This window comes from Macrobrachium rosenbergii, chromosome 9 (genome assembly GCF_040412425.1).
Source record: "Macrobrachium rosenbergii isolate ZJJX-2024 chromosome 9, ASM4041242v1, whole genome shotgun sequence".
Lineage (NCBI taxonomy): Eukaryota > Metazoa > Arthropoda > Malacostraca > Decapoda > Palaemonidae > Macrobrachium > Macrobrachium rosenbergii.
In genome coordinates this window covers 8,961,736-8,985,529 of record NC_089749.1, presented here as the reverse complement: position 1 = coordinate 8,985,529, position 23,794 = coordinate 8,961,736, and the positions used below count along the sequence as shown (strand labels likewise).

At 39.7% G+C, this 23,794-nt stretch overlaps 1 protein-coding gene across 3 annotated transcripts; it reads right to left on the bottom strand.

Moving 5' to 3' along the window:
* Positions 1-195: 195 nt before the first annotated feature.
* Positions 196-23,596, bottom strand: LOC136841416 (vascular endothelial growth factor receptor 1-like). 3 transcript variants are annotated; one of them, XM_067108338.1, is made up of 21 exons: positions 23,112-23,596; positions 22,633-22,781; positions 21,899-22,007; positions 21,125-21,271; positions 20,217-20,417; positions 19,054-19,250; positions 14,135-14,303; positions 13,186-13,395; positions 12,760-12,885; positions 12,360-12,499; positions 12,141-12,245; positions 11,389-11,538; positions 10,511-10,661; positions 9,310-9,537; positions 8,933-9,074; positions 7,396-7,556; positions 6,554-6,705; positions 5,463-5,588; positions 5,069-5,283; positions 3,900-4,005; positions 196-3,136 (listed from the first exon to the last, which is right to left on the bottom strand). In XM_067108338.1, the coding sequence occupies exons 1-21, from the start codon at positions 23,557-23,559 to the stop codon at positions 2,831-2,833; spliced, it is 3,738 nt and encodes a 1,245-aa protein (XP_066964439.1). In that variant the 5' UTR covers positions 23,560-23,596; the 3' UTR covers positions 196-2,830. The 3 variants fall into 3 exon arrangements, with proteins under 3 accessions (XP_066964439.1, XP_066964440.1, XP_066964441.1); XM_067108340.1 differs by lacking the exon at positions 196-3,136 and adding an exon at positions 3,360-3,503; XM_067108339.1 differs by lacking the exon at positions 9,310-9,537.
* Between the last annotated feature and the right edge of the window lie 198 nt (positions 23,597-23,794).

Here is a 23,794-nt window from a genome sequence, read left to right as displayed (position 1 = left end):
ATGATCATAAATGTAGCATAAAATCAAATTATTTAATAGCCATTTCGTAGTAATATTAAAGTAACGCCCCTGTCATTAGCCGATTTGACATTTAGACTGACAAGCACAATAAATGCAAATTAGCTATCTATAACTTTTTAAAATCAATCCATTTACATCCCAGATTCTCCTCAGGTCATGAAATAAAAGCAAATGGCAAACCACAGAGGTTTAATACACAGTTTACCATAATCAGAGAGTATTAGCAGTCTTAAATAATATACATAATAGGTGAATACATATTTTAACAACAGGCTTCTTTTACTGAACAGTTGAATGATTAAAATGTCATGAACTATGGGAAGTTCAAAGTAAGCATTCCTCTCATTTTCCTCGATTTAAAAAATCCTTTACACAGGCCTTTAAAAATAGATTTGTCTCCCGTAGCCATTTTTCTTTAACATCTAATTCTTTCCCAGGAGAAAAAGAATTAGACATGAATTTAAAGGGGTACTTGGGTAAAAGTCACCATGTTCCACGCCCACCTCAAAATATTACCAGACTGCTTTACAGCTGTCATAAAAATCATGTTTTAATGGAACGCCTCTTTTCCATTTTTCATGCGTTCAAGTGAGGTAAATCATGTTTTAATGGAACGTCTCTTTTCCATTTTTCATGCGTTCAAGTGAGGTAACTCATGTTTTAATGGAACGTCTCTTTTCCATTTTTCATGTGTTCAAGAGAGGTAACTTAACAGCCGAATGTTTTCTAACTGTAAAACAACCGAGCTCCACAGTTTTCTCCCCTGCATACACGTTTTACAAAAGCATTAAAATATTTCCTCTTAAACTAAACAAAAACAACAGCATCAATAAAACTATCATCATTCATTATTGTGGCATAACAAAATCTGTGTAGCATTAACGAAGGAATATGTATACAGTTACGTAATACTACAAATTGTGAGGTTTGATTCTTGCTCTATGATCTGAGACTGTTATCTCAGATGCATTCTTAACACTAATACATTTGTACAATACTCTGAGTGAACCAAGTCTACCTGAAATATACCTGTACTTACACGGTGCACACATTTTTTTTCTGACAGAACGAAAGAAAACTTGCTAATATTCAAGCTAAAAATAAACATGGTAGCCACATAGGCCTAATTTGAAATAAGATTATAAAAAAAAAAACTGGTACAGAGCGTGTAACTAGCAGACAAGTTGCAAGTTTTTGAAGGACCTCAAAAAACTTTTACATATGCCTTTAAGCTCTTGCCTCCTATTTTACTGAAGTAAATGCAAACAAGATCAGTAGTACTGATCTGACTCGACTCACTGACAAAATTGTACTCAGCAGGCTCGTTTTCCTAAGGAAAGTGTTAGGACACACGGAAAATATTTCCTTCAGTAGAATTACTGGAGTCAGAAGCTTTAAGTACAAAAATATAAAAAAAATCAGACTAAATCAATAAAAAGTGACAAAGGCACACACACATATATATAAATACAAAAGAAAAACACATTCAGTGTTTTAAATGATTGCACCATAACATCATGGACAGTCCAGTTTTAAAACATTTGGAATAATATGCATTGGTGAAGGTAAACTTTTATACAGTATTTAAATGCATGCGGGCAACTGAAGATAATTGACTTGAATGTTAAAGTTAGTAAACAAAAATTTAAACGTACGACATTGGAATCCCATGTTGTCTATTTCCTGTAATTTTAAAAGCAGTCTTAGCAAAACTTTGATATTTTCAGGATCCCTTACTGTAAATTTCCCCTAAAATGAATTATACTATGTTATAATGACAATAAAACATATGAATCACTAGTTTCTTCATACTTCAAAGTGGAAAGTTCCTTTAAGTTTTGCTCACATTACAAAATAATGGGTACAACCTTACGCTATTACAATCATCATCATGTACATCTTTAGTTATTATTATCTTCCTCACCAATGCCATCAGCATGACAATCATCTTGACAACATCTTCGTCTCCCTTCCGAAAGGGAGCAAATAATAAAAGAAGTATATTTTGAAACTCAGGCTAAACAGACCTTTAAAATAACTAAACATCTCCTCTTCCCTTTGCCTGAAAGAGACATCGCTGTGAGATATCTACTCGTCTTGTTAGCTCTCAAACTTGACAAAGGCAGAGAGAAAGTCGTCCAGCTAAATTGGGAAGTGGAGATTAGTGGAAGAGAATGGGATATAGAATTTAGGTCAGAGGTCAAGCACTGGAACCTATGAAGAGGTCATTCAATGCAGAAAAGGATATTGACAGTAAAAAGGTTTGAACGATGTAACAGGAGGAAAATCTCAAAGCAGTTGCACTATGAAACAATTGTCAGAGAGGGTGGGAAGTAAGATGGACGAAAGAGAATATGAAGGAAGTTACAGGTAAAAGAATGAAAGGTGTTGCAGCTAGGGGCCGAAGGGACGCTGCAAAGAGCCTTAAGTAATGCGGATATTAGTAAGAAAACAGAGATAAGAAGAGATGGGACGAAAACCATTTGCTTTGTACTTTGAGTATTCTGCAGTTTCAATTTGTACTTGCATTATGGACATATCAAACTGTATCTAGTGAAGGCACAAACATTGCCACTCATTCGGTATTGAATCAGGGCCCTACTTGTGAAAGTTGTGCTTAATCTAAACACTGGGACATCATTTGAATTTTGGAGTGCAAAGCCTAAACATTAGGATGTTATTTGGACATTATCAAAACAATATGGATACACTGGAAGTTATTTTTCAAGCTTTAAACATTTTGGATTACTTTCTATAAAGGTAGGGGACACTGAGGTTATTTTTCTGAAACATCAAAGACAACCTGAGGTTATTTTTCTGAAACATCAGGGATATTCTTAGAAGTACACAGGCTCATGCGCAGATATCCGTCAGATTGTTTTGCAATATCTCTTCTGCAGAGGGAAACAGAACTTGCTTCACTGGGAGGAATGACCATGATTTTGGGAGATTTATCTATTTCCAAGGCCCTCAGGGAGTCACTGAACTCTAGGGAGACTTGCAGATCTTCAGAACCCTGGTAGTTCGTCAGAGTTTCGTAACTAGGCTTCTGGAGGGAAGCCAAGAAGGTGCTCATCGTCTGCATGTCATAGAGTTTGTTTATGGAGTCGAAGTGCTGGAAAGATGGAAGTACATGAACTTCAATCTATAACTTTCTGTTTGTACTCACTTACAGTACCAACATAACTATCTTTATTAACTTTTTTTTTATATTAGAACAACAAAATTAAAAGGAAATGGGTCTGCTTTTAACAATACTGCTTGCTAGCGAATGGCAACTCGGCAAGGTATCAAGCAACAGTATGAAGGCTGTTTTCACAAGAATCAGAGTGAAGCAGCAACGAATTGCCCGGGTTACTGATGCTGACCCAGTGACAGATAATCTACTCGATCAGAAGGCAGCCATCTTACGCACGTGGCTGAGAGACACAGTCTTTAGTCCCACGAAAGCTTCTTAATCACTGCGCACGCAGATCTTTAGGCTATTACCAGGAGAAAAGAATTAATGGTTTGCTAAACATTGTAGCTTATGGAGCCTACAGTTATCAGTAAAGTGAATGAAGATTACAATATTCTTGGAGACTATATTCTATCTATTTGAAGTCTGGAATTATCAAGTGTTTTGATAAGGGCCTTGTTGACAGTGCTTCAAAATTTGAAAGGAATAGGCCGAGTGATCGAGAGATAACATGGAGGCTGTGAAACGAGGCATATAAGAATACTAAAATGGTCGATTTCACATATTTCTAAAGTGATTGGAGCTTTCAAACGAAAATGTATTTCAGTAATGTCAGTGCACTGAAGGCATTACTTATATGTTCCATTCCACTCATCAATCATTCTTAGGGCTATTGAACAGAATAAAAATGAATAATTACCTCGACTTGTCTTACGCAGAGCAAAGGCCTCATCCGCGTTAACAGAGCTGTGAAGGAAGGCCGGTCCATGGGATTCTTCTGCCAGCACTCCTGCATCATTCTGCATCTGGAAGGACACACGAGACATTCCAGTGCTAGATTCGCTAGGGTGCTACTTTGGCTTGTTATTTATGCGTCACCTACCCCGAGGGGCTAGTACTAAACGCAGCATCCCAAGGAACTTCCGCCATGTTTAGCACTAGCACTCCGGAGTAGGTGACGAGTACATAACAAGCCAAAGTAGCACCTTCGCTAGTCTCAAGAGAGATCCTACATGGAAATTAGCTCTGCCCTGTGCTCATTTGCAGAGAACTAGTTACGTATTTTCCCTGTTCCTGGAAAGGTTTAAACTCTTTTTAATTACGCCAGTTCTGTAGATTCCTTACGAGAGAAAACTAGCTCATGAAACACCGCGTAATTCTTTGAAGTTTCGAAGGCAATGTAATGATATGCTTGTCAATTTCGATGAAATTTCCTCAGTACAAAAGTTATTTGATGCATTTTAAGGAATATTCCTCATATTTTCTATATCAAAGTTAATAATAACGTGAATCAGTTTATAAATGCTTTGAATTTCCCAAGACAACAATGCTAAACTTGTACATTATATTGGCATTCCTCTAAATCTAGGACAAACCTTTCTAACCGATGGCAAACATTCCCATTTTCTTGTATCAAAGAGACCTCACAAAAACCCAGGATATTCACGACAAAGACAAGATTAACGAACAGTGTAAAAGGAAGTTTAAAAGTTTCCTAGTGAGGTAATGGTCACAGCACTTCACAGAACTCAACGAAGAAGAAGAAGAAGAAGAAGAAGAAGAAGAAGAAGAAGAAGAAGAAGAAGAGGCAATGCATTACTACCCTAATGTTATTCTCCCTGCATTTTAATACATTTTTATCTACCTATTAATTTATTTTCTCTTTTTAATAAGTGAGATCTCTTCTTTCCCTATTTCCCTTTACTTTCTCTTACTTCTTACTGAGCACCATGTTCTTTGGAAGCTCGAATTTCATGTCAATGGCACCTGTGGTGGGCTTGTTCCATAAGAATAGGGTTCATCTTCTGAATAATAATAACAATAAAGAAGAAGAAGAAGAAGAAGAAGAGGGAGTTTCCAAATCCTCACATTTCCTCTGGGGCGTATTTTGGACAGGGCAGTCTGTAGCCGTCTTCGATCATCTGAACGAAATCATTGTTGAAGTCCTTGTCGAAGTAAGGAATGTTCCCCAGGCTGAAGATCTCCCACAGGACGACGCCGTACGCCCACACGTCGCTCTGGATGGAGCGCACGTCCTCCCTGAGGTACTCTGGGGACATCCACCGCACGGGCATGGGGCATTTCTGCGGATATCGGGAAAAGAAGGGACGTGAGAAAGACGCCTTTCAAGGCATTACAGGTCTATAGATGAGAAACAATACCAACTTGAACGACTGTAAAATTAAATTAGTCTCGAATTCTATTCTGTCGGTGAGAACAACACCTATCTGTTTATTTATCTATCTCTCTGACAAATCGTTACCGGCGACTCGCCGCTCTTCTTGTAGTTTCCGCGGTTGACATCTTTGGCAAATCCGAAGTCGCTGATCTTGACGATGTAGTTCCCGTCGAGGAGGATGTTCCGAGCAGCCAGATCACCGTGAACAACCTGGAAATAAGCAGTTGGATGAATCATTAAATCGTCATTTTTACGCTATGAGTATTCGGGCCGCTTAAGTAATGTTTCTCCGTCTCTTGGTCTGTCAAGTAATGGTTCTGAGTAGTGCACTAGAGGGTATAACACAGGAATGTCAGGTGTCCAGTTGATATGAGTGAGAAACAAGAAGGAAACAGGCAATGTTTCTGAGTGATGCTTTAGACAGTAAAACAGTGGGGTGATGATTACCGAAAATCTCCTGCCTTATCCTATACTTGGGATGACGTACCCACTAAAGTTCACTTGCCATTTTGAGAGGATATTTTGAATCCACATGTCTCAGTTCTGGATGGAGAAAATTCCTTTGTTATTTCATGTCTTCTTTATTCCATTTGAATTTCCTGCAGACGTCAATCACCGTCTCCAGGACCGGGTCCCTCAATGGAGATATATCTTTAAGCATAGAAGAAACTCATGATAAATGGGAAAAGTGGCGTCCGTACCGGTCTTTACGCTGTACAACAGTGTTGCCAAAAAATGGGATTGGCTCAGGCCCTCTCTGTTCAGGCATAGAGGGAAGAAAAATACAAAACAAGGGGTGGCTACACTGCTATACATTCGTTGATAAATAAAGCGTTCCTTTTCGTGGCTTTATAATCCATCTTACAGTGAAAATTTAAAGATATTTGAGAAGGATGATGAATCAGTTCGTAAATAACCAATATTATTTAGATGGGTGACTTTCTACCGTCACATCTAGACGGAGAGACATTCAGGCGATGTCATGGGCTGGGTTAATCTATTTTGTAAACACTTTTCTTTGGTGGTGATCAAATCATGACCAGAAGGAAACTTTCGTCTTTGTTTTTTTATAGGAAAAATAACCCGCAAAAACTAATTAGCAAATGAATAACCCACTGCGAAAAGAAATACTGAGATCATGCGTTTTTATATTAATGATCAAGAGTTCTGCATACCTTTCTCATGGAGAGATACTCCATCCCTTTGGCGGCCTGGTACGACCACGAGATGAGGTCGCTGGGGAAGATCTGCAGTTCCTGGGGGGCCATGTCAGAGTATACTGAAGGGGCTGGTGTCTCGGGGAGGGCGCTCTCGCTCAGAGACGCGACTGGCGGAGAAACCACAAATAAAAACTAACAATTAGTTTTTTTTTTTTATTCAGTTTAGCATTTTAAAGACAGGGAACCCGCGAGAAATACATGAATATCGGAGCTTAAAAGATCGAGGGGAATTCACCTTTCGCTAGTGTTCTCCTAGATCATTGGAAACGGAATATAAAATTTTGCTGAAGATCTTATCAACGAGCGACCAGACCTCAACAACTGATTTAAGATAAACAAAAGATGGCGTTCCTGCCAAACGACCTTACCATCGAGGGACCAGTTCTCAGCAACAGAAAAGCCCTTTGTTGGCCGAGTCGGTTGAGCTTTAGACCGTCATTCGATGGGCCGGAGTTCAATTCCCGCCGCCGGCTCATGAAGAGTTAGAGGAATTTATTTCTGGTGATAGAATTCATTTTCTCGCTATAATGTGGTTCCGGATTCCACAATAAGCTGTAGGGTCCGTTGCTAAGTAACCAATTGGTTCTTAGCCACGTAAAATAAGTCTAATCCTTCGGGCCAGCCCTAGGAGAGCTGTTAATCAGCTCAGTGGTCTGGTAAAACTAAGGTATACTTAACTTTTCTCAGCAACAGAGTTGAAAATAAACACAACAAGAGATTTATGAAAGTAAACAAAAGATGGCGCTCACGCCTAAAGATCTAATCGAAGAGTTGACCTGCTCTACAGGAATACTCACAGCGGTTGGAGTGGGGCATGAACTGATAGGCCGGGTTCTCGACTCTGAGGAGGGGCGAAGGTGGGGTCAAAGGCCCACCGTTCTTCGTCATGTCTTCTCTGCTAGTGCTGAATCCACACAGGCTCTTGGAGTACGTCATTGTGGACAACGTTTCCGCATCACTGAGGAGGACATTTTTTTTTTTTTTTTTAATAAATGAGGAATTATGCATTTAGCTTCATAAAAGGTTTCTTCAGATCTCTGGGATGGAGGTGTAAGATGAGTTTATGCATATATTTTGGTAAATGAAAGAAAAAGTAATTTTGGGCAGAAATGTCCCGCAAACATATGCATTTGAAGGCTTCTCTTGTCTGTGAGGGGAATTTTAAATTAACCGTTATCACAAGCGATGGAGGTTGGTGACTGGAGGTCGGAGTGACCTGAGATGGGGGAAAGGGGGGGGGGCAGGTGAATAATGCAAGTGGATTGTTATTCTTTGTCTTGCAAGTGATCTTATATAAACGATTAGCTTACAGTGGTAGTACTGTGGTACCACACGGCTTTACGTAGCCTATCAAGTGTAACTGTTGCTGGGGAACATTTATTTGTGATCGTTGAATTCTTGCACACTGTCCTGCTGCCTCATCAACAAATTGCTGAATCAGCAGTCATAACTAGGCCTACGCCTACGACTAGTATCTGATGAATACTTCTGATGGAGAGGGAGAGATTTTTAAAAATACATTCTAAATCTTTGACAGGTGTTTAGTGAATAAGCCTAACTTTGATGGAGGGGAGACTCAATTAGGCTTACTTATCTTTTTTTTTTTTATTGGCGTCCAGAGAATATCACTGATAGGGAGAGAGAGGGATTCAATGATGAATACTTTTTTTTTTTAAATAAATAATACATCTGATTGGGAGGTATTTTATTCACAATGGTGCTAATGATAACAGCTATTTTAAAATTCCCCTCACCAACAAACGCAGCCTTGAAATGCGCATGTTTACAGAACACTTTCCGTTCAAAGTTACATTTTTTTCATTTCTCTCTCTCTCTCTCTCTCTCTCTCTCTCTCTCTCTCTCTCTCTCTATATATATATATATATATATATATATATATATATATAGGCAATTATGGATTTAGCTTCAGAAGAGGATTCTTCTGCTCTTTGGAATGGAATGGAACAGATATATATATATATATATATATATATATATATATATATATATATATATATATATATATATATATATATATATATATATATATATATATATATATATATATATATATATATTTGTACATATATGTGTGTGTATATACACTGTATATATTTACCAGTAACCTGATGTACTGATGGAAGTTGGAAAGAAAAGCAAATAAAAGGCAAAAAAGACAAAGAAAAAATATATATCACTTAAAAACAACATAAAATGATTGGCATATAACTCAATAATTACATCCAACTGACCGCAAACAAAACAAAGAAAATAAAAATGGAAAAAGACCAAATCAATTATCTGTGCATAAAAGATGCTCAAGGAATCACTCACTTCATGGAGATTGACTCTGTTTGGTTGTTTGACCTGCAGGAGTTCGGAGTGCCCCCGTCTGGGACGAAGTTCTTCTTGTGTCGGGTCAGGTACTCCTTCAGGTTGCCATGCCTGCAGTAATCAACGAGGACCAGGAAGTCACCTGAAGTTTAGATATATATATATATATATATATATATATATATATATATATATATATATATATTTACTGTAAATCTCAAAAATCTTGCTAGAATATCAACAGCAATATACATGATTTGAAAAGCATAATACTAAAAGAAGCCTAACTAAACAAATATGCAGTCCACAAACACTAAAGGGAATGAGAGAGAGAGAGAGAGAGGGGCGGGTACAGGGCGTTCCCTTCATCAACCGACCATCTGTAGCGATGCCCGAGGAGCACACTCCGAGGAGGTTGACGATGTTGGCGTGCTTCCCGATGTGAATCATGATCTTGGCCTCTGACCTCAGACCTTTATTGTGTAAAGGGTCCATTTTCGATTTGGCCATCTTCACGGCCACTGTCGTCCGTTCCTCGTGGGGGAAGAGGTAGTTCACCTTTGCCTTGAACACCTGCCCAAATGCTCCCTCGCCCAGGAGTGTCTCTGCAGAAGAACGCAGTTGGTGTTACTGGTCTCTTACAAGACTTGTTCTCAACTTCTCGTATGACTGAAGTACCAAAGACCTAACCTAATCAAACCTAACCTAACCTTACCTTAACCTAATCTAACTGCTGAGTTGGTCTAATTTCGTTTAATCTCACTGTGTCAATTTTTGGTAATCACAACTTGACCAAATTCTACCCACTGAAGCATCAACGACCTAACCTAACCTAACCCTAGCCTAATCTAAAATAACCTAACCTTAGCCCTGGACATTTTTCTAATTTCGTTTAGCGGCATCGCATCAGTTTTGGATAATTCTCCACCTGACCTCAAATTGCGTCTATAAACTTTAACATCTCGTTATTAGCTTAGCAGCTTGCTGATTCAGTAAATACAAACGTAAATATAGGCCACTTTATATATAGTAATAATACTAGTTTTAAGCGAACAGGAAACAATGTTTTGATGAAGGTGCGTGGAAATAACCAAAGGAGAGCGTTAAGTTTTTTTTATAATATTCAAACATGGGGCTAATGTTATTTTGAGAGAGAGAGAACTGATAGTAGTTCTACTAGTATGCTAGATGAAAGAAGATGAAGAAGTGGTATTAGGCTAGAAGAGGAAGAAGAAAACAAGGTAGTGGTAGAGGAAGAAGAAGTAGTAGTATTAGGTTAGAAGCAGAAGTAGTATTAGGCTAGGAGAAGAAGAAGAAGTAGTATTTGGCTAGACGAAGAAGAAGAAGAAGTAGTATTTGGCTAGAAGAAGAAGAAGACGAAGCAGTACTAGGCTAGAAGAAGAAGAAGTAGTATTAGGTTTGAAGAAGAAGAAGTAGTATTAGGCTAGAAGAGGAAGAAGAAAAAGTAGTAGTAGTAGTAGTAGTAAGTGTGGAGAAGAGGAAGAAGAAAAAAGTAGTAGCAGTAGAAGAAGAAGACGAAGAACAAGAAAGACAGAAAGCAAGGACCCCCAAACGTACCTATGACGATCCGAGACCTGGAGATCTCGAAGCACATATCGTAGGGAAGGAGCTCCGCTTGTTTCACCAGCTCCAGCCCCGGGCTGAAACACTCGGGCGCCCCATTCCTGAACCATTCCAGATCCGCCTTCTTCGACAGAGAGCGTCGGTACTGCAGGCCAAGAATGAAAAAAAATATACATTATCTAATTTTAGAATGAAGTATAACTTTGTCACTTTGACGTAACTGCACGAGTCAGCGTTTTAGGGTGGTTATTCAGAGTTTAAGGATTGATAAGTTAGAGCAATTTTTGATTAGACCTATCCTTTATAGAAGTATTTTTCTCTCGGTAATTTTTGGACGGGTTACCTCATATGTTTCGAATAATTGTCCTCTCTCTCTCTCTCTCTCTCTCACACACACACACACACACAGGATGTCAATTTTAGATTAGACTTATCTTTATATCTTTCATTTATGAAAGCATTTCTTTATAATATATATTTTTTGGACGATTTGCCTTATATGTTTCTAATTATCACTCTCTCTCTCTCTCTCTCACACACACACAGGATGTCAATTTTAGATTAGACTTATCTTTATATCTTTCATTTATGAAAGCATTTCTTTATAATATATATTTTTTGGACGATTTACCTTATATGTTTCTAATAATCTCTCTCTCTCTCTCTCTCTCTCTCTCTCTCTCTCTCTCTCTCTCTCTGGATGCATGTTGGCATTGCATAAACACACGGCAGAGTAGGCCTACACTTAAATTTCTGACAGGTCGTTTCTAATGTGATCAAATAAGCAATTACGATTCACAAGTTGATTTCCAACGAGAGAGAGAGAGAGAGAGAGAGAAGAAAAGAGAGAGAGAGAGAGAGAGAGCAGTCACCTTGGTCCTGGCGGCATAAAAAAGACATCCAAGGGCGGCAACGACGATGCAGGCGACGCCGACGATGAAAATGATCACGTAGACATGGCGGTCATTGCTTGGCAGGTAGATGCTCGCTTCGTCGTGCTTCCAGCCAGCTCTGTTAGAAACCTGCGGGGAGAGAGAGAGAGAGAGAGAGATGAATGTCATTCCTATTAGAGAGATCAAATATATAGTTTTCTGTTGTCAAAGATTCAGGGGCGCTACTTTTGGCTTCTTGTCAAGTGACGCGTAAGTAGCGAGCCAAAGTAGCACCGATTCAGGAACTCTCGGGAATGTCGAAGATTACATAAAAAAGACATATTTTTCAAGGACATTCCAAAATGTATATTTTGCAATAAATACGAACTGGAAAATGGCTAAAAAAGGACTGATTTTCCCATATTTACATGATAAAAGATCAGATTGCACAGGCCTTAATGTCAACGAGTCAACTGTCACATCAGCTACGTGTGACTAATGCTAATCACATGGGTCTAAATGTCGTAACTGGCGTACATTATATTAATATGGAAATTATTAACAATATACCGTAAGTGTTTAAGTGTGATATTATCACAGACATTGATGAATGAAACACGCGTATCAAAACTAGGAATTAATGGTCATTTATAACCAGTGAGGGAAAAGGTCGCCCTTTTGAGAAGTCGCGAGGAAGAAGAGGAAAATTATAACAGATCAAAGACCAAAGCGCATTTATAAGCGGAACTTACGTTACACTTATAAACGCCCAAATCGCCGTCGAAGAGAGCTTTGATTTGCAGGGTGTCCCCAACCACCCGGGTGTAATCGTGGCTCTTCTCCAGAGGGGCGTCGTCCTGAAAACCAAACGGTATATAGTTGTATTGATTCTCAGTATATAGAGTTACATCTATCTAAAAAAAGAATGTCTCTTCTCTGTTAATCAGGTCACGTGGCATACTGTAGCCTACCTTCGTCCAGGTCACGATGGGGTCAGGGAAGCCACGCCCTCTGCAAGAGAAGTTCATCCTGCTCCTGGGGGTGAGTTTCTCCAGCTCCCGGACGACTTCTACGAATGGCTTATGGTCTAGGAGTTCTGGGGCCACAGGCTCTGGATAATGTGTGAGGCACATTAAGGTATAAGATAATGTATCAAGAGAATAACTTATTTATTACAACATAAACAAACTTTCCAAGACGATATAGGCCTACTGGAGCTAAGCCTTGAGACGAGTAGGAATGGAGGTTACATTTACCACGTAGGCCTAATGTTTCCAGTTGCACCACATACAGATAAAAAAATGACTCAGAAACAAACAAAAACAAGTGCTGGCATAAGGCCAGGTCAGTCTAACAACGTCGATAACTTACCTCTGACGATGATTTCTTTAGTAAAAGGCCCACACCTGAATGAGGAGCCGTTGTAACGAAGGAGGTCTTTGTCAAGCTTCCATTTCAGGACGGTGGCATGTTCCTCCTCTTCTTTCGTGATGTTCTCTGGAATCGAGGTATTGGAATGGAATGGAATATACGAAATTGAGAGTAAGAAGGTTGCATTAAAGGGGTCTCAGCACGGGGCCGAAGGGACGCCGCTGCAATGACCCTTATCCAAGTAATGCCTACAGTGCACCACTTGGTATCAATAAAGTCACTAACCAGGGTCCCCTATGGAGGCAACCGAGGTGCTGATTCTCAAATTAAAAAGGCTCGTTCTTATTGCTAAATAAATTTAGCACGTATGTATACTCTACTAATCTACTTCTAATTCTATCCCAAATTAACATAAAAGATAAATACCACATTCACCGCAGAAGTCCTGAGGAAAGCGCCATTCAAAGTCGCCTTCCTCTATGTCCGCCATCTTGTTTTTCCTGCACCTCATGGTGACGTCATCTCCGGCGATAAGTTCGATGAGTGAAGAAGAAGAGTTTGTAGAATAAAATGGCTTGTCATATTCCTTCATCTTGATCTCTGTCTCGATTGATATTGGTAGATTGTGTCCATAGTCTGTTGGGTAAAATATAGGCCTAGCCTTACAAACTGGCTGAAGATCTATATGTTCATTATTGTCAAATCGACATTTCCTATTCTGTTTCAACCCTCTTTTGCTCTTTCTCCCTAATTCTTCTTTCTTCAGAACAATAAAAACAAGTAAAAAATGCGCCGAACTTTCTTCGACGCAGTCAAGTTTTCTGTACAGAGTGTAATTAGGGCCATCAAAAATAGTTCTATCTTTCGGTGGTCTCGGTATAGTGCTATATGAGCCGCAGACCATGAAACTTTAACCGCTGCCCAGTGGTGGCCTATTCTATATCGTTGCCAGAAGTACGATTATGGCTAACTTTAAACTTAAATAGAATAAAAAAATACTGAGGTTAGAGGACTGCAATTTGGTATGTTTGATGACTGGAGGGTGGATTATCAACATAACAATTTGCAGCCTTCTAGCTTCAGTAGTTGTTAAGATCTGAGGGCGGACAGAAAAACTGCTGACAGAAAAAGTACGGACAGAATAAAGTGCGGACGGTCAGACAAAGCCGGCGCAACAATCTTCTTTTACAGAAAACAAAAAACCGCTTGCTTTACTTTTCTCTTTCCCCGTTCAAATTCCTCTCTCCTATTTTTACGTGTCTCTTGTTTTACTCTTCCTCTCTCACTGGTTCGTTCCATTTGTCGTCTGCTAGTCCGTCCAACTCGTTTCCTCCGTCATTTGTTTCTCCTGCCGTGGCTGTCGGTAGCTGCTTACCTGATATAGCCAAGGGCACTCTCCTGCTGGAAAACGGGCTCCCGCGGTCGTTCTGGGCCACGCACACGTAAATGCCCTGGGTACTGGCACCTCCTTGCCACACCTGGGTCTTCTCTGCCCTCAGGACCGTCAGCTCGGTGGAGTGAGTACCCAAGAGCTTAGGCTGATTCTGGAAGATTTATATAAGATGGTGGTGAGAGACGGAGAGAGAGAAATTGAGAGAAAGAGAGAAATTGAAAGAGAAACTGAGAGAAAGAGAGACACTGAGAGAAAGAGGAATTATGGGAGAGAAATTGACAGACAAAGAAACAGAGAAATTGAGAGAAAGAGAGAAATTGGGAGAGAGAGAAATTGACTGAAAAAGAAATTAGAGAAATTGAGAAAAATTTGAGAAGAAAATTAGGCAGAAAAGAGAAATTGAGAGAAAAATTGAGGGAAAGAGAGAAATTGAGAGAAAGAGAGAAATTGAGGGAGCGAGAGTAATGGTGAGACAAAGAAATACAGAAATTGAAAGAGAGAAATTGAGAGAAGAGAGAAACTGACTGAGAGAGAAGTTGAGAAAGAGAAATTAAGAGAAAGAGAAATTGAGAGAGAAACTGACTGAAAAGAAATTGAAAAAAGAAAAAAAGATTGAGAGAAGAGAAACTGAGAAGAGGGGAAAAATTGAAAGAAATAGAAACTGAGAGAGAAATTGGAAGAAAAAGAGTAACTGAGAGAAAGAGAAGTTCAGAGAGAGAAATTGAGAGAGAGAGAAACTGATAGAAAGAGAGAAAGAGAGAAATTGAGATATTGAGAGACTGAGTGAAATTAAGAGAGAAACTGATAGAACGAGAGAAATTGAGAGAGAGAAATTGAGAGAGAGAGAAACTGATAGAAAGAGAGAAAGAGAGAAATTGAGATATTGAGAGAATGAGTGAAATTAAGAGAGAGAAACTGATAGAACGAGAGAAATTGAGAGAGAGAAATTGAGAGAAAGAGAAACTGTGAGAAAGAGAAACTGAGGGAACGAGAGAAATTGATAGAAAGAGAGAAACGGAGAGAAAGTGAAATTGTGAGAAAGAGAAATTGAGAGAAAAAGAAACTGAGAGATAAATTGAGAGAAAGAGAAATTGATAGAGAGAAACTGAAAGAAAGAGGAATTGAGAGAGAGAAATTGAGAGAAAGAGAAATTGAGAGAAAGAGAGAAATTGAGAGAAAGAGAGAAATTGAGGAAAAGAGAGAAATTGAGAGAAAGATAGAAACTGAGAGAGAAATTGAGGGAAAGGCAGAAATTGAGATAAAGAGAGAAATTGAGAGAATGAGAAATTGAAAGATAGAGAGAAGCTGAGAGACAGAGAGAAATTGAAAACAAGAGTAATTGAGGGAAAGAGAGAAATTGAGAGAAAGAGAAATTGAGGGAAAGAGAAAAATTGAGAAAGAGAGTAATTGAGGGAAAGAGAAACTGGGAGATAGAGAGAAATTGAGAAAGAGAGAAACTGAGAGAAAGAGAAATTGAGAGAAAGAGAGAAATTGGGAGAGAGAAACTGAGGGAGGGAAAAACTGAGAGAAAGAGAGAAACTGAGAGAAAGAGAGACTGGGAGATTGAGAGAAACTGAGAGACAAAGAAAGATTGAGAGAAAGAGAGAAATTGAGGGAAAGAAAGATTGAGAGAAAGAGACAAATTGAGAGAAAGAGACAAATTGAGAGAAAGAGAGAAACTGAGAGAAAGAGAGAAACTGAGGGAGAGACAAATTGAGAGAAAGAAAGAAATTGAGAGAAAGAGAGAAATTGAGAGACAGAAATGGGTTGACTGACATAACTAGAGAGTCTAGCAAGAGTTCAATGTGATGTCAAAAGTTTTATTAAATAATAATAATAATAATAATAATAATAATAATAATAATAATAATAATAATAATAATAATTATTATTTATTATTAATATTGTGTGTGTGTGTGTGTGTGTGTATTGTATCAGAGGACGAACTTAAAATTCAATTAGCCTCAAAGGAATATGGTGATCATTAGAAATAGCATTAGGCAGAGGAAATACGGAAAGAAGAGATACCACTTATGAAAAAAGGAAAAAAAAAATAACAAATTAATAAATAAACAGATTAAAAAATCTAAGTAAACCATTCAAAGGCAAAGAGAATTGTATTGGGACAGTAATGCATTGCGTCTTGGCTTGAACTTCTGGAGTAGGGGGGCTGTTCCACAGCCCAGCGGTGTGAGGAGAAAACGACCTCTCGAACTGAGACACATTTATGCCATATTGGGGCTTCTGCTGTTCAGCGGATCCGGTCGCGAATGTGACAGATTTCTGTTGAAATAAGAATTATGAAAAAGTGACGAACAAGAGACCATCCGTCGTTGGTCCAAGTCATAACTGCGACTACTGAAACATTCAAAAGATAGTCAGAGAGAGAGAGAGAGAGGTTAAAAGCTGATTTCAATCCGGTCGGGATTCAGTGTTGAAAATCAGAATGTTTATTCATTATTCTTTCTTCTGAACTGGCGTCACAATAAATAGGGTCAAAAGTGTGTGTTGTATATTTGCGTGTTATGTCTAGCAGATGTAACACGCAATTATGCCACACACACACACTCTCTATATCATAATAATATATGTATATATATATATATATATATATATATATATATATATATATATATATATATGTGTGTGTTAATAATGTATACATACATTCACAATATCTACTTATTTGCACATGTACTCAAAGCCGTGTATTAACGGTTGCAGAATGTAACATCCTGCAATTGAAAGAATTGTACAAAAGAAAGAAAGAAAAAAAAAAACTGGTTACAGCCAGCAAGATTTCCGTTCTGATCAAGAGTTAGGCAACTCTTTAGGATAAATGTTAAAACGAGTAAAAAATGCGCCGGAGTTTCCTCGGATCAATCGAGTTTTCTGTACAGCGCATAATCAGGCCACCGAAAATAGATCTATCTTTCGACGGTCTCGGTATAATGCCGTATGAGCCGCGGCCCATGAATCTTTAACCATGGCCCGGTGGTGGCCTTTCCTATATCGTTGTCAGAAGCACGATTATGGGCTAACTTTAACCTTAGATCAAAGAAAAACTACTGAGGAGAGAGGCTAGAGGGCTGCAATTTGGTATGTTTGATGATTGGAGGGTGGATGATCAACATGCAAATTGCGGCCCTCTAGCCTAAGATCTGTGGCAGACAGAAATAGAGTGCGGACGGACAGACAAAGCTGACACAATAGTTTTCCTTTACAGAAAACTTAAAAGGAACTTTTTATTTTTTTGTAAATGTGAATATCTTTGCCCCTTATACTGAAATTTGGTAACGGCAAAAAAAGTATAGTACAGGAACTATGAGACAATAAGAATAACTAAAATTATAATAAAATAAAACATATATATACATGTAACTGTATACGCATATGCGTACCGAGTCTATCTTGCCAGTGCAACGTCCCTTCCTGAGGAAGTGCAACGGCGTCTATCGTCACATCATTGACATTTTCGACAGCTATAATTATCGTTGGAAATTCTGCTCTGGCTGCTTCCAGCTGCCATCGTCGGCCAGGATATCCTCCTGAGATAAAATGAATGACAAACACAGTGACATTTGGTTCGAATACCACTTCCCGTCACTGAGTTTAAACAGCCAAGCAGGATTCGAACAAGTATTCGATGAGATCATCTCAAAGGAAGTTAATGACTAAGAAGAAACATGAAGAACTTATATATAAAGAAACTCTGAGCACTGTCGACGCGTTCAGACAATGGAATACAGAATTTAGGCCAGAGGCCCTGCGCTATAGTGGGAGCCATGATGAGGTCATTCAGCGCTGAAAAGAAAAACTGGAGAGTAAGAGGTTTAACGGGTGTGACAGGAGGAACACCTCACAGCTGCACTCTGCAACAATTGTTAGAAGAGGGTTCAGGAAAGTCAGACGGAAGAAAGAGAGTATATGAAAGGGGTTGCAACTAGGTGCCGAGTGGACGCCGCAAAGAACCTTCAGTAATGCCTACAGTGCACCGCATGAGGTGCACTGACGGCACTGCTATCCCCCTCCCCCCCACCTGCAAGCAGGAGGATCCAATCCGGATGCTTTCGTGCGTCGCTATCCGTTAACAGAAAAGGGCGACGCTGCAGATGTTTCGAAGCTTATCTACAAAGGAGATAAGAAGACTTCAGTTTTTCCCCCTGGGAACGCAGCTCTGGGAAACGAATTGACGAAGTTTATAAAATCAATGCAACCTGTTATAGGTCATCTGTACTTCCTTTACTGGAATACTGTTCTTTGGTGTGGATGTTTGCTTCTGCCAGAGATTTATCTCTTTTTAGACGGAGTGGTTCGTGGTGGTGGATTTCCGTTTCCTAACAGTCGCAGTTATGACTTGGACCATCGACGGATGGTCTCTTGTTTGTCAATTTTTCATAAGTTGTATTTCAGCAGAGATCTTTGACATTCACGATTGATCCCCCATCAGCTTTTCCTGCCGAACAGCAACACCAATATATAATAAATGTACCACGTTGTCAAACCCCTCAGCTCCAGAGGTCCTTTATTCCTCACACCCCAAAAGTTCCGGCGAAGATGCGTTGCATTACTCTCTTAAAATAATATTCCCTGTACTCAACTTATTTGTATTTTTACCTATTTATTCATTAATTTGTTAATTTATCTTTGTTTTCTGCTAACTAATCTCTTCTTTCTGTATTTCCTGTCGTTTTCTGTAACTTTTTTCAAAGGAGCACCATATTCTTTGGAAGACTTGAAACTTAAAGTTTAAGGGCCCTGTGGTGGGCTTGTTCCATATGAACACGGGTTTATCTTCCGAATAATAATAATAATAATAATAATAATAATAATAATAATAATAATAATAATAATAATAATAATAATAATAATAATAATAAAATCAGAAAGTCCAGAGTCACCTCATCATCCAGGAGACCTTCCAAAGAACAGTTCCTGAGCGATTCGCAAGGATAAAACTTGAGGGTGACGTTCTCCACGGGGTGTCCAACGACCCTACACTCGAGGATGAAGTCCTGGTTCTTCTCCAAGACGTCGCCCTGAAGGACCTCCGTGAAATCTGGTGTCTGGAGGACGAGTGTGACCTCCAGGTCGCGACCTTCAGGTGGAGAGAGATGAATGGATTGAGTGACTTGACTTTAGGAGGCTGTGACGTCACGTCAGCCTACTGGGGAACTTATTAGACCTACTGCTTTTGATAGCTACTTTCGAAGGTGACGTCTCTTAAGCCTGCTGGCGAAGTATTGGGCCTACTGCTTTTGATAGCTACTTTAGGAGGATGTGACGTCACTTAAGCCTACTGGAGAAGTATCAGGTCTACTGCTTTTGATGGCTACTTTGTTACTGCTACTACTGAGTTATGGAAGGGAGAAGATTAACAGCAGCAGCAAAAGTTTATTTAAGTTCTCTTTTCTTTAGTCTCTCTCTCTCTCTCTCTCTCTCTGTGTGTGTTAAATGTATGTTTTTGTCCATTCTTAAATTCTACCCTTGCTAAGAAACACATATTGAATAACTGTTGAATATTTTCTTATATGGCAATTGTAGAGAGAGTGTAATCCTTGAAAATTGTATTTGTGTTGTAAAACAAATGTTGAGTTTTTCCTTTTATTTGGTGATGCATACTCGCCCACCCCTCCCCCCCCGCCCCGTGCCTTGTCGTGTTCATACCTTTTAGTAGTTTGCTGAGTTTATCGCCATTTTGGTGTTGAAACTGTGATTTGAGGTTTCAGTTTAGTCGTGTGTTTTGTCTATACCATTTTTGAATGACTACTCTCTCTCTCTCTCTCTCTCTCTCTCGTATGTGTGTACAGCCTGTATTTTCCAAAATAGTCTTTGATATGAATCTATCAGCAATAATTAATACTGTATGAATCCATCAGCAATACCTGGGCGATCACACTATCTCTCTCTCTCTCTCTCTCTCCCCACCATAAAAAAAAAAAAAAATTGACAACAGACAGAGAAACTGCGCATATGAATGAAAGCCGCTGAATGTGCAAATATAAGAGAAGAAACATTACTTGGAAACGAGCGCTCTAAGCTTCTCGGAAACTCCGGCACTCACTTAAAACCTCCAGTTGCCAAGCGAGTTCTTCCTCCAGGACGACCTCGCCGTTCCTCAGCACGGCGACTTCGAGGGCGTGGTTCCCTGCGTCGGCTAACGAGGGCCTCCGGAGAGTCAAGGTCACGTGACCGCCGGCGTAATCGCAGGAGAAGTTGTCGTTCGGTCTATCGGAGTTGCAGGCGAAGGTTCCGAGGAGCTTTCCTGTCGGTGGGAATACAGTTTACTTTAGCTTTTTGTGAAGTTACTCTCTCTCTCTCTCTCTCTCTCTCTCTCTCTCTGTTAACTACAAGTAAACTTCACTGACATGGTTCTGATGTCAGTTTTAAGGCGAGTAATAATGATCTTATACCGAGAACTCAACTCGACAGATGCTGTGGGAACCTGGCCTATCTGATACGCAACAAAGTACTTATATTGTAGTCTTTCCATTAAAAATTTTCTAGCTATTTTATAGTTAACAGTAGGGCGACATGGTTCCTATCCTAATCTAACCTGTATATTACACTTAGCAGAAATGAAATCATTGGGAAACAATAATCACCATAAACCGGTAACTGACAATTACAGAGAAATAATAATCATAAAAATAATCATGAAATGGTAACTGACATAATCAGAAGATGGTAGCTGACAAGAACAGTAAAATAATAATCATAAAAATAATAATCGCAAAATGGGAGCTGATAGTTCTGACGCTGCCAAAAGTCGAGGTCCGATAAGTTGACAGATAGAATGTAGAATTTAGGCCACGAGCTGATGGGACCTATAAGATTTGGTCATTCAGCGCTGAAAGGGAAATTGACAGCAAGAAGCCCTGCAAGGTGTAACAGGAGGAAAACCTCGCGGTTGCGCTATGAAGCAACTTTTAGGACCGAAGCTGTCAAGTCGAGGCGTTACCGTAGTACTACCTTCGTGTTTCCAAGTGAAGCTGACGTCCCTTGGATAAGCCACGAAGGAGGCGTTCCACTGAACGGGAAACTCGGCCCCATCATCCTCGTCATGGATTGTGACGTTCGGGGAAGCCGAAGTCAGTGCCAGCATGTTCGAATTCGGACCTATTTTTGAGGAGGAGAAAATAACTGCCTTCAATATTTTTGTTTTTCATCAAGAAATCGAGAGAATGAGCGCAAGTACAATTTTTTTTAACGGTTTAAAGATGTGTTTCGTTCCATTTTTAAAAACAAAAATGAATTCAAAGCCTCTTCAGAGAAATCTAACAATGGAACTGAGGTTTTAAGGAGTTCGATTTGTAAGCAAAAATAGAGAATGTTTCGAAATTCTGATTAATGAAAAACAAAACTCGATCTCATTTGAAATATTTTAACAATTCCTGGAATTCAATCCATCTAGGACTATAAAAAATAAGATTGGAATCCTTGGAATTCAACTACTTCTCGAACCTTTAAAGCAAAACGAATGAAATCCAAACGGAATTAAAGAGCCTGAATGGCGTTCAATTCGTTTCGAAGGCTGAAAGGAAAATTGATTACCAAACCACTGTTGTTTTCTTTTGTTTATACGATTTTGCAACTTCCTTTTATCGACACATGAAGCGAATAAAGATGGCAGGACCACAAATAAAGGTCTACTGTTGCAGGAGGACCTCATCATTAGCTCGTGAGGAGGGAAAACGGCAGTGGCTATAGATCTAACTCGATTTCCAAAGTTAGGCCGTTACGTACCTAGAACTTCGATAAGGACGGAATCTGAACGAGACTGCCTGTCGCCCTCGCGTAAATAACAAGAATAGTTGCCGCTGCGAATTGCATCAATGCTGTTTCCGTGCCCCAGCTGAAAACGACGGGAAATTCTGGTCAGATCTGATCAAAAAGTCAGTCAGTTTTAATAAAAGTATGAGCATACAGTATAGCACATTTGTTCATCAGTTTTTCAGTCGTGAGCTCATTTGGATGAAATTATCTGGGCGTTTTATATAACTAGCAAATGAATGAACTGGAGAATGGCTAGGTCGATGGCGCAGATGAAAGAAAGGAAAAAAAAAAAAAGAGCAAATGAGAGCAGAGCGCTTAGGAACATTACTCGATAACAGAATCCTGTTATGCATCACTTGTCATCTGATAGGGAAAGGGCGAAGGTATTGTTTTTTTTTTGGGGGGGGGTCAATAAGGTTGAAATTACTTTAAGCGTATTAAAAGTAGCGAGAAATGATGCTTTGACTCTTTTAGCAACTATGATTAAACATCAGCAAAATAAGAGAGAGGTTCCACTGAGAATTTTGCCTTGTGTACAATATGTTAAGAACAGATCAAGTAATATAATTGCAATTCGATTTGTTTAACAGTCACTGCAAGATTAGCTGACAATTCTAATCTTTTCCCCACTTGCTTTCTCTAAGCTATATAGCTTGGCAAAGCTAACAGGTGAACACAGAAAACTAAAAACACAAAGAAATTACCTCATGCCCGGGCAAATCCCAAACAATCTCAACAAACCCCTTCCTAAGATTGCTGCAATTTAAGGTGGCTGGAGGCACCTCTTCCACGTAATACCGGTTCAGAGACCTCCAATCCTTCTGCAGGTAACCAGTGACTACGATGTTAGGCTCTGAAAACAGTGATGGTAGGATTAACCAACATAAAAAAAACGACAATAAATAATTAGCCTAGTCTGTGGTACTACGTCGGAGTGAGGCTTTCGCTCCTGAAAGTTTGTTCATACAAAGAGGTTTCACAGTGTATTTGTCCGCATGGGTCTAAATAACATTTTCAAAGGAACGCAAACCAAATGTACTACTGACGAGCGAATCAGACATTACTTTTGGGGACATTGCCTATGGGATTCCTGGCTAATGTTTGCGATATCTTTTCCACTACCTCTCAGGGGAAAACTATTACTTCACGTAATCCGCCGAATGCAAGACTTCAGGGCAATTACCTTCCTCCTGAATGAAGTGGTACCGCAGACATTTGAGGAAATTGAGAGAGTTATTGTGTAAGTCCTTCGGTGTCAGCGACTGATCCACGAGGCCATACCCGGAACCGTCGTCCATCTTCCTCAGGAAGACGGCTACATTGCCGCGAAAGTCTTTACAGGACTGGTTCTCTCCCCTGGGGCCGTCGTGGGTGTATCCCGAGACTACAAGTTCACTAGGGACGCCCTCCGCCTTGTATCCCACCCTAATGCAAAACACGTAGCTCGAGTTGCTGATGTAGTGATGGCCGAACACTATGGCGTCCGACGCTTCGATGGTCTGGCTCACGTTCCCTACGCCTAGGAACTCGCTCGTCCTGTCGCACTCTTCCAGGGCGAGGGCGTTCCTCGGGAACGTGGTGAGGCAAAGCAAGGGAATCCAAAAAGCGGTCGCGGCAACAAAACCGGCCATTTTGCTGGTCTCATGCACGATGTGCGTCTAGGGAAACGTCGCGTCTCCGTCCTGCCACTGACAAGGATACTGGCGACACTGGAAAAAAAAAGTTGAGAGTCTAATCTTTAGACTCTTGCTATACGTTCTCGTTGACAACGGAAACTGGTCGTTAGCTTATGCGCAAGTACGCAGAAGCTAAAGTATACATTGCCAATGCTATACATTTAAGTATGCTTAGCATAGTTACGCTCGT

What these genes read in the sequence shown, in the direction of transcription:
- LOC136841416 (XM_067108338.1), bottom strand. Translation starts at nt 23,559, where the DNA reads ATGGCCGGTTTTGTTGCCGCGACCGCTTTTTGGATTCCCTTGCTTTGC. An exon ending in AGTGCCCTTGGCTATATCAG is followed by an intron (nt 13,396 to 14,134) that starts GTAAGCAGCTAC and finishes TTTACCCAACAG; the next exon opens with ACTATGGACACAATCTACCA. An exon ending in CATGCCCCACTCCAACCGCT is followed by an intron (nt 6,706 to 7,395) that starts GTGAGTATTCCT and finishes TTTCTCCGCCAG; the next exon opens with TCGCGTCTCTGAGCGAGAGC.